Here is a 16,820-nt window from a genome sequence, read left to right as displayed (position 1 = left end):
TATTATGGGGGACTTTAACTATCTGGATATGAACTGGGGAGCCAAAATCTGCAGATCTCATAAAGGTAACAACTTTTTGTCAATAACTAAAGACAATTACCCTTCGCTACTTGTACAGTTCCCTCCTAAAAGGACACCAGGGAAATAATGACCATAATACAATAAATTTCCACTTGACTTTTAAAAGGGAGTTTTATTGGGGCACTACAAAAATACTAAACTTCAGGAAGGCAAAGTTTAAACACCTCAGAGATGCCTTTAACCTTATTGACTGGGACAATGTCCTCAAAAATACGAGTACAGACAGTAAATCGGAAATTTTTAAAACCATCTTAAACACTCAATGTGAGCACCTTGTAACCTACAGGAATAAAAGGGTTAGAGATAGGAGAAAATCAATGTGGCTCAATAAAGATGTAAAGGGAGCAATAAACAACAAAAAGAAAGCATTTAAACTGCAAAACCAAGAAGGCAGTAAAGAAGCACTAAATACCTATAAGGTAAAAAAAATAATGTAAAAAGCAGATAAAAGCAGCAAAGTTGGAGACAGAGAGACACTTTGCCGGAGAGAGTAAAACTAACCCTAAACTGACCCGCCCGCAACAGCTCTGATATACTGCGCAGCTCATCGGAGCTGGTAACCCTTTAAATGCCTCTGTCAATTCTGACAGAGGCATTTAAATTCATTGAATGGCAGAACCGGGCCTGTGATTGGCTGAGTGCTGTGACCAATCACAGGCAGCACTTAGCTGTCATTCAATGAATGGCTGAGCGCTGCCTGTGATTTTCTGAGCACTCAGCCAATCAGACGTAGCCCTTTCAGCAGGCGGGGAAAGAACTTCATTACAGTGACGGGACCCAGGCGGCTAGATGCTCCGAGCCCCCGGCAATGGCAGAGAGGTAAGTATAGATTTTTTTTCCGGGACCCTCACTCGAGTATATGCCGAGCGGGGCTTTTTCAACATAAAAAATGTGCTGAAAAAGTCGGCTTATACTCGAGTATACCCTGTATATAAATATTAAAAAGATTAATACTAAGGCCTCATGTCCACGGGGAAAATCAGATCCGCTGCAGATTCTACATGTAGAATCTGCAGCGGGTCCCTCCTGCCCCGCGGACATGAGGGCTGAAAATAAGAATTTAAAAGTATTTACCATCCGGCGCGGGCGGAGAAAATCAGCTGTTCCTCACGGCCGGATCTACATTTTCGGCCGGCGGATGAATTCCTGACGCCGGCGGCACGTCGCCGGCACGTCGCCGACGTGCCGCGCGCATGCGCCGGGCACATCCGCCGAGCCGAAGCAAGGAAGATGCGGCCGTGAGGAACAGCTGACCTTCCCCGCCCGCGCCGGATGGTAAATACTTTAAATTCCTATTTTAGGTCTCCCGCGGATCCGGACGGCTTCCATAGGCTTCAATAGAAGCCCGCGGGAGCCGTCCCCGCGGGAGACCCGCACGAAAATGGAGCATGGTCCGGATTTTTCCATGCTCCATTTTTTTTAAAATGCCTTTTATTGACGATCCGCGGGTATTTATCTACCCGCGGGTGGTCAATGCATCCCTATGGGGTGCGGATCCGCATGCGGGAGATCCGCTGCGGATCTTAAATCATAATTTGCCCGTGGACATGAGCCCTAAAACTATTAGCCCTTTAAAAAATAATGTAGGAAAACTTGTAGAGGGTGATGTGGTGAAAATAAATCTCTCTGCTAGTGTATTTGCTCAGGAAAATGAATTGTCAGTGACAGATTGGTGCACAGCAAATGTGGTGCTAATATTCAAAAGGGAGTCAAAAAGCAAAACTGGAAGCTACAGGCTGGTAACTTCTATTGTGAGTAAAATGTTTGAGGTGAGAGATACAGATAATAGAAAAGTATGTAAAGTAATTAACACAGTAGTAAGACAGTAAACGGTTGTGAGAGGATCTGGATAAGTTGGGAGCTTGGGTAAAAAAGTGTCAAATGGGTTTAACACCGATGAATGTAAGGTTATGCACACGGGCCAAAAAATACACGCCACCATTACATACTATAAGGGAAAACGCTGGGTAAGGGCTTCTTCACACGAGCGTAAGGTGAAGAAGGAATGTAATAGCGCAATTGTTTGCGCAGTGAAGATCACATACATATCTGCACATTTTGCTGTCGTTTTTGTCCTGTAAGGGACCGTTCACATCGGCATAGGACACACCTGCGCCGTGATTTAAAGGCTTTACAGTCTTAGTCAGTCTCCGGTGTGTTGATTTCCCGGTGAAATTGCACAGTTCATTGCATGGGTATCGGGTGCACATTTGCCCACCACCACAGATTCCAAAAGGTGCCTTTTGGAGAAGCTGTAAAACTGACATGGAAAAGGACTTGGATTTTTTAGTTAATTGTAAAATTAACTGGAGCAACTAATGTCAGACAGCTGCTGCAGAGGCAAATAGGATCATGGGGTGCATCAAACGAGGTCTAGGGACACATGATGAGAACATTGTCCTTCCTCTTTACAAGTTACTGGTCAGACGACACATGGAATATTGTGTACAGTTTTGGGCACCGGTACTCAAGAAGGACATATCAGAGCTTTAGCAAGTTTAAAGATGGGCAACTAAAGTAATAAAAGGAATTGTCAGATTACAATACCCAAAGAGGTTAGCAAAATTGGGGTTATTCAGTTTAGAAAAAGACTGCTGAGCAGTGGGCTAATAACTATGTATAAATATATCAGGGGACAATACAGAGATCTCTCCAACAATCTATTTCTACCAAGAAAATTCTCTGCATCAGTGTTCCCCAACTCCAGTACTCCAGGCACACCAACAGGTCATGTTTTCAGGACATCCTATAGTAAGAACACCTGTGGCAATGTCTGAGGCACTGACCATAATTACATCACCTGTGTAATACTGAGGGAATCCTGAAAACATGATCTGTTGGCGTGCCTTGAGGACTGGAGTTGGGAAATGCTGTACTTGATCTAGAGGAAAGAAGGTTTCCACACCGACAAAGGAGGTTCTTTACTGTAAGAGCAGTGAGACTATGGAACTCTTGGACTGAGGACGTGGTGATGGCAAACTCTATAAAACAGTTCAAGAGGGTTCTAGACATTTTTCTTGTAATAATATTACATGTAATAGTCCACATTATAGTCACTGATTGATTCAGAAGGCTCCCTTATTCTGATTGCCAGACTTGAGTCGAGAAGGAATTTTTTTTCCCTAAAATAAGCAAAATCTAGCTTCTACCTCATTTTGCTTTCCTCTGGATCAACATTGTGGGAATTAATAGACTTCACTGGATGGACACAAGTCTTTTTTCAGCCTAAAATACTCTGTTAGATTGGTCCAAGCCAGAAATGGCATCTTCATTAGAGTTGAACAAACATAATCTGCCGAGCTTGATGCTTGTTCGAGTATTAGCGTACTCAAAGCCATGTTCGACCCCGCCCCAGGTTTTGGCTCCTCCCCACTGTGACGTGCCTGTTTTGGCCCCTCCCCACCGCAGCGCGCGTCATTGGCAAATTTTGAGAGAGAGAACACAAACCAAGAAAAAAAAAAAGCTCGGGACCTGGCGTCCCACATACAAAAATGCTCGAGTCTCCCATTGTAGTCATTGTAGAATTTTACAAGAAGCTCGAATAACACGGACCCGAGCATTTGGGTGCTCGCTCATCTCTAATCTTCATACAAATTATATAAAAAATAACCAGTATGTATATTGATTTTACATCTAGCATAATCACTATGCATTTAGCATAATATTATTTGTATCTTCATTTCATCCCCCTTTGGTTCTGCTGACGTTCTATATGCAGACATGGTTATGTGTTCAGGTACATTCAAGTACCCTATTGGAACGCCACTGGTGGTTAATCACTTGAACGGACAGCTCATTTAGAAATATAAGATCGAGTGTACTAAAACATTTATGACAGGAAAATGTTCCATGGAATTCATTGCAAACTAAATACCTTAATTTTTCAAAAGAAATTCGCAGTCTATATGAGATTTCAACCAACATGAATGCTGAGAATCAGTAATAGTACATAGTAGTAATAGTAGAAACCAGAGGTAGTTGACAGTGGTGGGCATCAATTTTACATCTAAGTAGTCAATTTTCTAATCTTTCACTCTTTTGGCATTGCCATTCGGTTCATTACAAGAAATCGCCAGCTTTTTGGACAGTATTTTTAAAGCCTGACTCTTTTTCTCTCATTACTGTTTGAAGGCACTTGCAGCATTTGCCACTTTTGGATTGATACATAGCTCATTGTTCCATGAATGTAAGAGCTGCTTTTGTAATGCTGACATTTTATAAGTAATTGTAAAATAGAAAGAAAACTCACTTCTAAAAATGCCTTTTGAACACACCTGCCATTTAGATTGAAGGGTTCATTCAACTAGTAATTTAAGAGAGATGAATATAGCGTTGCGTGTTGTGAAACCATTTACACAGGTGGTTCATATTCAGACAATGCACAGAATATTTGCACTTATTGTACTTAATGCTGTAGACGTGATAGACTGCAATCATGACTGGAACAATATTTGGTAATTGTATTTCAGCTGAACTCAGACCTACAGCCGTTCATGAATGGGAAGTACTGCGGAACATCTTTCAGTCTGAACTGCGCCCCTGTTGTTCTTCATCAGGACGTTATAGGAAGAGAGGCATGGATGGAGCAGGTCAAACAGGTAATAACTGTGTTTCTGGTCATGAGATGGCTCTGTTCGAAACTCTGGCATTTACCTAACAATGTCGTCCATAAATAAATGAATGATTTTATCATGTCTGTTATATTATTTACCAGCGTAAATGATTGATGCAGTGCACACATTCCTGATGCTTTTAACAGAGTTGTAATTACATGAAAGGTAGTAATGTTGCATAAAAAAACTCAAGACTGTGTTCACCTTTGCCATCCGTCTTTTTCTTAATCCCCTGATGCATCGACAGTGAAAAATGAAGCAACTAGGCGAATAGTGTTAAATGCAAATTACGCATTGTTAGTAGTTAACCCGCCATCTCTGCGGAGTTTAATTCTGCAATCATAGTACTTTCCATCCATCTTTTGCTTCTTAATACCATACAGTTAGCAAGAAGTAGGGGACAGATGGAAGCGAGGAAGGCTGCAGGATCAAATACACAGGGTTAATTGTAGTTTGTTACCATGGCACTGCATAGATCTGCATCTGCTGTAGACAGAAAAACTATTCAATCAGGACTTTTGCAGAGTACTGTAGCTTCAGCTTTCGTTTCAGAGGTGTTAGATAGAAAAAAAATTGGTTGCAAAAGTGGACACAGCCATTAAATCAGCAATATACTGCATGAATGGGAGCTCTGTCTGAAGTGTCTTACAGTGTCATGGTGCTTAGACACATGCTTAGAATTCTTAAAGGGGTTGCACCAAAATTAACTTGGGGTTGGTGGGGCTCTCAGCAGTAAGATCTACACCAATCAGGCTTTTATCACCTATCCTATGGATAAAAGGTAATTCAGGTACAACCCCTTTTAATGGTACCACTGTAAAGGACCTAAGTGTATGTCACTAAAATAATTGTTTCTAACCAATTAAAATTTGCTCTGTCATAACAAATTCACCACTTGCCTAAAGCCTCATGTCCACCGGCAGCATTGGGTAGCCCGCAGCACAATCCGCTTACATGGCCAGTCCTTCTTTTTTCTTCACTTCGGATGTGTGTGGAAGCGCCGGCTGGCCCACATGCGCAGTAGTGGTTTTTTTTCTCAAACTCCTGCTTTGACTTCAATGCAAGACGTCTGTGCGGGAACCACAGCAAAATGGAGCATGCCGTGATTTCTTATTCGCGAGCAGAAACTGCAACAGGTTTCCGCTCGTGGAAACAAAAGATCTTTTTACCATAGTATGCTATTGAGGCTTATTGCTCCGAAATTGAAAACACCCGCTCTGGATTCCATAGCAATAATCCGCCCCTGGACATTGGGCCGAAGACCTTTCTCTGTCATTATGGTGCTGTTAAGCGTCAATGCAAGAACAGTTACTGCACCAAATTGCTAAGAAGGTGATTGATATAGGTTCTGTGCCTCAATGGAGTTTAAAGGGAAACGATCACTGGGTATGAGCACTGACAGCTCATTGATTGCAGTCAGCTGTCCAGCTGCACAGTCTGAGCTGACTTTCGGGGGTGTCAGCAGATAAGTATTAGAAATATCTCCCTGGACTCCAGGGAACCTGCTGTATAAGGACCACAACTTAGTTTATTGTGCTTACACCTGTTGACAGGTTCCCGATAATGTGGAGCATAGCATCAGAAGGGCATCCGTGCAGAAGTCACTAAACATTTTCTAGACAAAGACCTTTTCATGGGTTGAAATGTAGCGATTTATAAGTTAGTTTTAATGTATGGGTCCGTACAATTTCGCTGATACTTAATATTATAGATTTTTTTTTAATGTTTTCCTCTTTTTGAAGAATAACAGAAAATCTCATAGGAAGTTTAAGTCACCGCATTCATATACAGTGGCATACATTGGAGCCTTCCATGCAAGGAATACATTGGGAAATCCACCTGACGTATACCTTGTACGCAAGACTGAAATGCAGTGTGAACAGTGCCTTCAAAATGTAGTTTTGTAAGTTTCATATATTTTCTAATATTTTGTTTTCTTTTTGTAGGCTCAGCTGAAGGGAAACTTGGTAGACTTAGCAAAGGTCAGTATATGTACAAATATGTATTTACTTGAAAAACTACTGTGCCTAAAACAATTTACAGCAAAGTCTCACAGGGTACATTTAAGAATAAAAAACTATGACTTTTGGAATGCCGAGGAGCAAATGTGAAAATTACTTATCTCCTGTTCATCTGGCAGCTCATTGTCATTATTCTGATATATTAATAATGAGGAAAAAGCCCTGGCATTAAAGAGGGATTAAATCAAACCCTGCAGGTGACACAGATTGGAAAAAAATATATTAATTCCACTTGTAATGTTACTTAAAAGTAACTTTTAGTACTGTGTGGGGCTTTGTTTTTACTATAGGGCACTGTTCACTTTTTCAGTTTTCCACTGTGAATGTCTTCCTAAGGTTACATTCACATGGGTGAGAATCTCGCATGAATGTGAACTCCATTCTTTTGAGTGGACTTATTCACATAAGCGATGCTGCGAGGAAAAAAAAATTGCAGCATTCACTATCTTTTGGAACACCTTGCCCATTGTTTTCAATGGGACCTTTAAAGACATCGCATGGCACTCGCACGCCATACGATGTGCATACAAGTGCGATGTGATATTTCCAACTGAAATTGATGGGAAACACTAGCGATCCTTTGATGCATGTTGCACAAGCGCCTGAGGATCGCAATTACACAGAAGGGAAGTAAGGCATTTTTGAGATGAAAAACGCCTCGCATCCACTTTAAAAACATATGCCTAATGCTGCTTTCTACTCCTCTGGTTTGTGTCCAAGTATATATTTTCTGAGATGTTAATAACTCCCTGTATCATTCACTAAAGAGCCATTGACTGAAAAAGCAGAGAAAACCAGCATGTAAACAGCCTGGGGGCCAAAGGAAGAGATCTACTATAAAATCGACCTGTTGGTCATGATCTATTTGGCTGCCATTCCTTGCTGTAACTGTATGTTACTATATAAGGCCACTCTCACACATGACGCTGGTTTAACACCACAAGTTTGATTGCAGCCTTTTACCACAATTTTTATCAGTGTTTTTCAACGCATTCCATCATTCTGATGAGTAATAAGGTACATTAAAAAGCGCAAAAGCGCGACAAAATAGAGCAGACAGCGCTCGAAAATCGCTATGCCCCATTCAAACAATGGAAGCATTGTACTGCAATTAGCGCTGCGTTCAAAATGCCATGGTAATCGCAGTAAAAAGGGCATTTGTGAGAGAGGTCTAAATTACTCTATAAATGCAATGGAAGAATCTTAAAGGAGTATTCCCATCTCAGCTTTACATAGCCAAGATGGGAAACCACCTGGCCAGTAACTTCAAAAACAGTTGAGTGCTTCAGCGCAGCGCTATTTCCACACAAACAGGGCTATGCTGAAGCATTAGGCTGTTTCTGAGAGGTGGTCGGGAACAGAGGGCCTGGTTTTCCCATCTCAGCCATTGAAAGCCAAAATGAGAACACCCAATTTAAATATAACGCTATCAGAGAATTCCTACTAATGCAATTTCTTCACAGCTGATGTATATGTGGGGCTAGACTTTTAGCCTGGGTCACACGGGACAGAAATGCTAGCGAAATCTTGCGGAATGACTGCACCGTAAAACTGCAAGATTTCCACAGGACAAGCACTTGCCACAGGTTTTGGAGCAGCTTCGCCGTCAACATTCCACTGCGGCCATCTCTCCCCATAGAGAGAGGAAACAAGGAAAGAATTGACATACTGCGTCTTTGAATTTCAGTTTTCATGCGGGTTGTCCGCAACATGTGGATGAGAATTTTGCAAATCTCGTCCACTTTGCTGGCTTATCGCAGGTTAAAAAGCTGTGGACGGAATTACCATGCAGAAAATCCACATGGAAATTCTGCGGCAATTCTGTCCCGTGTGAACCCAGGCTAAAGGTACATCCATAGGGGACGTATTTTTCTCAGAGGAAAATCCCTACTGGATTTTGCCATGATTTTTCTGGGAAATCCATGATAATTCCGTAGCAAAATCTGCAAGCTTTAGGGGCTATGCTCACATGCAATATTCTCACACGACTTCCAGTATGGACAGAATTGGCACAGGAAAAGAACCCTTTCACTTGAATGGGTTCATGCACACAAGCAATTTTTTACTCAGGTCCAAGTTTAAAAAATCACAGCATGTCCTATTCTTGTGCAAGTCTCACACAATAATAGGACTTGTAATGCGTCATGCCCTGCTCATTGGACAGTACACAGACGGGCTGTCCGCATGCTGTCTGACACTACTTGCGCCTGACACGACTTGCTGTGGATTTAATCCTACTTATTTGAAGGAGTGAAATCTGCAGTGAAAATCCACAGCAAAAATCAAAATGTTGCAGATTTAAAATCCGCCCCACAAGTCAATTGGCACTGTATTTTCTACAGTCTGTGCATGAGATTTCTTTAATTCTCCTCCACTTTGTACTGTGATGCGCTGTGGATGATGGAAACGATGCAGCCTTTATACTACATGTGAACATGCTCTTTTCAAGAATGTTGTGCAGTAGAGTGCAAGGAAGTTTTTTTGTTCTCTAGTGAATAAATAGTGGTATTTTTTATTATTTTAAGGTGGTATTGTAAACCCTCCCTGAGTTTTAGGGCACATTAGCTTCTCTCTCTTTCTAAATTAAATCAGCTGTGCTCAATGCTAGAATTACACATTGCGCAAAAAGTTAAAATCGGACAAGATTGTGCATTCCAAAAGAGTTTAGACTCCAGTATTTGTAAGGAGCGGCATCATTTTTACATGAAGTTGATGACCTGTAGAGATGTAAAATATTAATAATGGGAAGTCTATTCACTTGCTGCTCACATCTGCAGCCTCCTTGTTAAGGTGTCTGAACACAGTATGACGACTCTTTGTTAATATGAACCTCGCTGTCACTGGGAAAGAAAAGCCTCTTAGAAAGGTAGTGATTTTAACTTTGTAGCTCCCAGACTGAGAAGACCAGAACGTCTCCCGTCACTTAACCAAACAAAAAAATCTGTCTCATGATCACTCTGCATGATGTGATCTCTTTATGCAGTCATCTTCACAGGAGTGCGTTCTAGTGGAGGTGGAAATCCTCTTTGTTAAGAACAATAGGGGGAAATTCTTATTCATCATGTCATAATGAAAATACTCGGTGCCATGTGGCATGTGACTTGTGTCTCATGTGTGCCCGTTCTTTCTTACAGTTGCAGGAGGCAGTCAACGCTGGCAAAGGTGTGACTGCAGCTATTGACCTGTGTCGTTACCATGGAAACAAAGCTCTGGAGAACCTACACTGCTTCCCTCCCTCAAAGGCCAGATCTGCTTTAGAGAACATGGTATACACCGTGACCAGATTTCCATGACGCTCTCAGCTGATGATTCCTCTGCTTATTTTTATTTTCTTTTTACATTTATTTTCTATTTGTAAACCTGATTTTTTTCAGCAAAGCTTGTGGCAGTCACCGATGGACTCACTTTCCTTTGGATTCCCGCTCATCACATTGAGCAATAGATGTACAGCCTTTTTTTTAATCTTGTTTGGATTGCTACTGATAAAAATAGAGTAAGAGGGAAAAAAAAAAGGTCAAATCATTTTCTCTTGTCATGCCAGAAACACACTTGAGGCTGAACTAGTAGAAATAATTAATGAGGTTTGCTGCTGTGACCTCAGCAAATGGCCAGGAAATAAGTTCTTATTGATTGGACATAGCCAGGGATGGCGCCAGTGTGGTGGCCTGTGGTTTTCCTGCTCCTGAGAGGACAGAAGGGGTGGGATTCTGCAGGTGTCAATAGGAAATCTCTTCTCTAAACTGAGTTCCACAATACCATGCTGTGTGCACCCACATCAAGGACACTCCTCATTAGCATGAAATGTGAAACTGCTTCCTCCTGCTGTATATACACTACATGCCCGGAACTTTTTACAACACTGGTATTGCAGATGAAAGCTTCCCGGCTGCACTGATATGCAGCGATAGAAGAAACAGTCCTTTCCAGTTAACGTCTTATATAACGGTGTTGTTAATATTAATGTCTAATGAGGAAAGTATATTCTCACTTCTACCCAACTGCCCCAAAACAAAAAGTTTCTGAGTCCTGGTAACTGAAGCGTTATTGCACACCTCATCTTCACAATGCTTACTAGAACTCCGGAAATGAAAATAGTGTTACTATTTAATTTTGTAATTTCTGTTATTTTTTATTAGAGTAGTGAAAAAGAAAAACAAACTAAAAATATGTGCATTGTAAATGTATTGCAAAGCAATGAATGTAATCAGCATAAAGTTACCATCTTTGTTTTGGTTTCAGTGTGAAGATCAGAGAGAAATACATGGTTTATAAAAAAAAATTTTTTTTTTAGTTTTTCTTTCTTTTTTTTCTGACATCTTTGAATCATTCATTTTAACAAGAAAAGCATAATGTTGTGTCATTTTATAATTATCTTCTGTGAATACAAACCATGTAAAATTACCAGCTGGAGCGGAGTTTGTATATAATGAATGGATTTCCTCAGCTCCGTGCGGTCATCCTGTATCTGAATGGGTTTCTTTCCTAATCTTAGTTTGTCAGATGAAACAACTCTGAAAACTTCAGTGACAGAATATAAGGTAATCACAAGCCTGGAACTCGAGCCTGTCTCTGTTTTGTTCATTGGAGATGATTTTTGTGGTTTGCATGCATGCAATGTGAGAACATCGTTGACAAGAAGGCTGAGTTTACACAAATGATCTAGATTGAGACTCAGCTACCTTTCTTCCTTCTGTGGTGTAATTACAGCCCAATCCGGAGACAGCTAGCACAGCAAACAGATTTCATTACATCGCTCACTTAGACACTTGAAGTAAAGTTATTTCAGTTAAGTTATCCTGTATCCATCGTCTCACCTAGCTGGAAAATATGTCAGAAAGTTATCGCAGAAGAGCTTGTTGCGTTATTCTGTGCAGAAAAGGGAGTTGGTTTTCCCCTGAGTCTTAGGACAAGTATGCAGCTTTTTTTTTTCAGAGGAACCAGTTTCAGTCCATTCCCTCAACATACACCAAATTTCTTTCCATTTATTTAGGTCTGCTACCCACTAGCGTTTTTTTTAATGTTGCGATATCGCAGCGTTTTTTTAACGTGATTGTCAATGGGACTTTCCATTGTTAAAAAAGGTATCACACAAACTTGCAATGCGTTTTTAACATTAGAAAGGCCCATTAACAATCGCGTTACAAAAACGTAGCGATATTAAAAAATCGCAAGTGGGTAAGAGCCATTATTGTGGTTATCTCTTCAAGATTCGTGGAGTTTTAGGGAATATTCAAATGTGACAAAAATCTATTCCCTTCATCTGAATGGAGCTGTGTTAGCGGCAGGCATATGGATTTCTGCAATAATATTGTTGAATGTGAATTCCATTGGCAATCTATGGAAGCTATTGACTTTTATTTGCTTTGAATTTCCATTGGATACAATATTCTTTCTTATACAGACAGATGAAATTCAATGGATTATTATTTAAGTGTTATCAAAAAGGAAAAAAGTCTGAAATAAAATTCATAGTTTTTAACTATTGTGATGTCTGCAGTTAGTTGAACTAAAAAAATTTACTCTAACATTTTGTGGTTTTGGCCAGTTAAGTCTGAAAACGATACAGCATTTTCTAGTATTTGCCAACTACTACTGGCAATTCATACCCCACTTCTTACCGCTCCCATCTCTGAACTGATTTAGCAAGGCGCCAAACCTAAAGTCAAGTCCCTGAAGGTTGAAAAGTCATTTCAAAATGTGAAAATTACTTTCTTTTCAGCGCCTATTTTCCATCTAATATGTCCAAACCATTCTATCTTGAAGTGGTTTTGTCATCTATTGGACTGGGTCAGTTCTCCTACAAAAATCTCCCAAGGGCAAGAACATCACATGTAGTTTCTTTTCTAACAGTTTTCTGAAGCAAAAAAAAAACAACAAAAAACTTTTCTATAGATCATCGGGAGCTTCTAGCCTTAAAATTGTCTCTTGAAGACTAGTGCCACCTGCTTGAGGGATCTGCATTTCTGGTCCACATTTTTATCGACTACAAAAGTCTAACTTGCCTCCAGTCTGCTCAGCACATTACCTGTCACTAATCCGTTTGTCCTTATTTTTCACAAGTTTAGATTTCTGCTTACATTTTCGACCTGGTGATAAAAAATACCAAAGCAGACTCTTTCTTTAGATCCTTTGATGTAACTGATGCTCCCCAAGAATCTCAATTTCTCATCGACCCAGGGAAGATTGTAACATCTAATGCTCTTTGTCTTTGTGACATCTCACCTGTCAAAACTTTTGTTGCCATTAACCACTTAGTGACCACCTATACATGTTTTCATGTCCGACGTGTCTGGGATTTAATCCATTGGCGTATAAAAACATGCCAGCCCTGTGGATTAAAGCCGTGGGGGCTGTGAGCGTGACAACTCCCTGCTGTCGGCTGCTGGATTTAGCTGACAGCCTGGAGCTGTCATGAAGAGCCGCAAAAGTCAATAAAAAGTCAAATAAAGGGGAGCTGAAACTATCCTCTGTGATACCCCACAACGATTTAGTCCTGAAAGGACCTACCGTCATGCGCAAAAGACAGGATCGGCCCCGGGCATTTGAAATCTCCCTGCTTCCAGCTAGAATGAGTAGCCAAGAGCATGTCACTGGGGATCGGGGTATGTGGTTCCCGGTCACATGATCGATCGCCGTTATCCAATGGAGAACGCCAATCATGTAAAGTGAAAAAAAAAAGTTTGTTTTATCTCCCCTCATGGATCATATCCATGAGGGGAAATGAAATTATGTACTTAAGGCCCACGGATCCTAACCTGGCTTCTGCGCACACACCTGTCGATACAATAGATGCATGCGCAAAAGCTGCGGATTGCCAGGGTAATTTAAAATCTCCCTACTCCTGGCTACCAAAAGTAGCCGAGAGCCTGGAGATTTCATGGGGAGCTGCAGTATGCGGATAACGGTAATCATGTAAAAGTTAGAAAAGTTCACGGGGAGCTGCAGTATGCAGATAATGGTGATCATGTAAAAGTTTGAAAAAAAAGATCAGATCTGTGATAGAAGGTGAAATCACTTAGCTAACATCCCCGACGGGATCTTAATCCGCTGATCTTTTCCCGATCGGCAAGATGGCAGACGCAAGCACCGAAGCTGGGGAGGGCCCAGGAAATTTAAAATCTCCTAGTTCATGGCTACCAAAGGTATTCGAGAGCCTGGAGCAGTGAACGGGAGCCTCGCTGAGCAGTCCCCAGTCACGTGATAAAAAGGTAGCGATCTACCTTAGGCCGGTCTCGCACGACCGGATAGAAATTGTGGGTTCCAGATGCATTTGATCCACGGTAATACGCGAATCAATCAAATGCATTGGCTTACACAATTCCACTCACATTAGCAGCTCGGAATTATGAAATCCGCTCGCAGAAAACAGAATGCAGCATGTTCTATTTTACCACAGATATACCCGCAACCCATATGCAACTACAGTGTGTACAGTCTGCAGGTACCCATGTTATCACTAAGCGACAGTACGCAGTTATGCATAGTACATTACGCAGCTGTACGCAAGCCACGACCGGGCTTACAGCTGAGATCTGCTGCAGGCCTTCGCAAGCGGATTCCACATATGGCCGTGTGAGCCAGGCGTCATTTAGATCGCTACCTGTAATGCCTATGTAATTTATAAAAAGTCTCCGGGAACGCTTACCTTCCTGCAGTTCCAGGAGCAGCTTGTTGAATGCCTTCTGTGTGAGACCGCCGCACCCCAGCAAGCTAACGAAGCCTCACAGAGCGCCCCTTTTTACACCCCATCCCTGCTACTGAGGTCAAGAAATCCCCCCCCCCCCCCCAAAAAAAAGTGCTGGGTTTGCAAGCATGGGATGAGGTTTTTTTGCCCCATGTGCCCATCCCAACCAGGCCTCAGTAATTACCCCTATTTTGAGACATACCACGCAGTTTGTATTATTATTTTTATCTAAGATATAGGGAATGTGAGGGGAATGTGTTTTTTTTCTGCACAAGTGGGGCATGGAATTTATTCAGTAGTGCCCTGAAAAAGGTGTTCCCTCCATTATAGGTCTAGCCATGTGTCCAGTAAGCAGATTGGGGCTACAACTGGTATGTTTCTTGGGTGCAAGTCTTCATTAATATCTGTTCTGTACAAAAAAACACTTTTTAAAATCACACGATTGCCAAAAAATAAAAATTTTAATTTTTTTCCTTCTGCTTTGCTTAGATTCATTCAAAAACTGTGGGTCAAAATACTCAATACACCACTAGATGAATTTGCTAAGGGGTCTAGTTTTCAAAATGGGGTCATTTGTGGGGGTTCTCTGTTGTTTTGACCACTCAAGGGCTCTACAAGTGGGCAATGGGGCCTAAATAACCTTCAAGCAAAATATCATTCTGACACCTATGAGCCTATACAATCTTGGTTTGGTGTAGAAAAACAAAACGTTCCTCAGAATATTAATAATTAATGTTAAATTTGTACGTGTCATAAATGGTTAAAAAAACTAAAATTTTTCAAATGTTCTTCCAGAATAAAGTAAATAAATGGAAATCTATATCTCTTCAAAATGTGTACAGTTTGTTTGCATATATTTAACATATTAAGGTTAAAAATGTGAAAAAAGTCAATTTTTTTTTCAAAATTTTCCAATTTTGGTGCTTTTAATAAATATAAATCAATCTGTCTATTTTTACCACCTAAATGAAGTACAACATGTGGTGAAAAAACAATGGCAGAATCAATTGGATATTCAAAACCTTTACAGAGTTATTCTATTTTAAAGTGACATGTCAGATTTCCAAAATTTGGCCCGGTCATTAAGGCGAAACAGGCTTGGTCATTAAGGGGTTAAGCAAAGAACAAGGTTTCTGTGTTGGAGAAAACGTACCTAATTTGCCAGTCATCCTGAAAAGCAGAACAACAGAACTCTTTTCACAGCAATACTTGTGGCCCACTTTGACTCAGAACATCATGGACTTTGTTTCTGCTTGCCAGTTATATACACATAATAAGCTTTCCTGGTAACAGCCCTCGGTTCTACTAATGCTGCTGCTCATCATGGAAATCCCCTGCCTTCATATATCTATGGCTTTCATTATCGATCTGCCTTTCTCTTTCAGCTGCTCGCTGATCTGGGTCATGGTTGATATGTTCTCTAAGATGGCTCAGTTTGTACTTCTCCCAGGTTTATCATCCGTTACTCATCTATTGAAGAAAAAAATAAACAATTCTTTGGGTATATGGTGTGACCTCCAGGCATAATGAAATTACATTATCGCCAAACTTGTCTATTTATTACTTAAAAACCAGCATGTATATACGTTTCATGATAAATTGCACTATAACTTCTCTACAGGATACAAAGTCAGCTTCCAGACGTGTATCCCCAGGTTTGTAAGTAATAAATAGAGATGTTTGTCAATAACTAATCTCATACAATTCCATTACGTCTGGAGGTCGTAATTGTTTATTTTTTCTTCACTTGATAAAAACATTTACCCAGCTGGGTATAATGGTATTTGGGGTAGACTGCACCTTCTTTATTTAAGTACTATCTCCCTGCATTTTCAAAATAAGGAAGGTGGATTGATAGTTTCTAGAGATGAGTGAGTATACTCGCTAAGGCACATTACTCGAGCAAGTAGTGCCTTAGCCGAGTATCTCCCCGCTCGTCTCTAAAGATTCGGGGGGCGGGGAGAGCGGGGAGGAATGGAGGGAAGATCTCTCCCTCTCTCCCCTCCACCCCCCCTGCTCCCCGCCGCAACTCACCTGTCACCTGCGCCTCCCCCCGAATCTTTAGAGATGAGCGGGGAGATACTCGGCTACGGCACTACTCGCCCGAGTAATGTGCCTTAGCGAGTATACTCGCTCATCTCTAATAGTTTCCTTTCATTGAATGAGAGAATACATTTTCCAAATTCACCGTTCCATTATCTTCTGGGGTTGCTCCACCATCTTTTTTTCTACTACTTTACGCGCCAGTGCCCATCTGGCACAGCTGTTCATTGAACAGATCTTTAAATACCATAGCCTGTAACTTCATATTATGGGGCGTCTGAGCGGGAAGTCCATTTCACTTTACAGTTATGGAGAGCTTTGTCCGGTCTGGTAGATGTGAAACTGCATTTCTTTTTAGCCTATCATCTAAACTCTGCT

The 16,820-nt window shown here is 41.1% G+C and overlaps 1 protein-coding gene across 1 annotated transcript in view; it reads left to right on the top strand.

The window, feature by feature from the left end:
• PDSS2 (decaprenyl diphosphate synthase subunit 2) overlaps nt 1–15,188 on the top strand; it is a 237,964-nt gene extending 222,776 nt beyond the window's left edge. The window contains exons 7-9 of the mRNA XM_066607400.1: nt 4,551–4,679; nt 6,641–6,676; nt 9,850–15,188. Coding sequence (XP_066463497.1) covers nt 4,551–4,679; nt 6,641–6,676; nt 9,850–10,008 — 324 coding nt within the window. The 3' untranslated portion in view covers nt 10,009–15,188. The remainder of the gene's footprint in view (nt 1–4,550; nt 4,680–6,640; nt 6,677–9,849) is intronic.
• Nucleotides 15,189–16,820: the final 1,632 nt, after the last annotated feature.

The sequence above is a fragment of the Eleutherodactylus coqui genome, chromosome 1 (assembly GCF_035609145.1).
Source record: "Eleutherodactylus coqui strain aEleCoq1 chromosome 1, aEleCoq1.hap1, whole genome shotgun sequence".
NCBI lineage: Eukaryota > Metazoa > Chordata > Amphibia > Anura > Eleutherodactylidae > Eleutherodactylus > Eleutherodactylus coqui.
The sequence above is the reverse complement of the archived record's forward strand: the minus strand, read 5'-3'. Positions and strand labels throughout refer to the sequence as shown.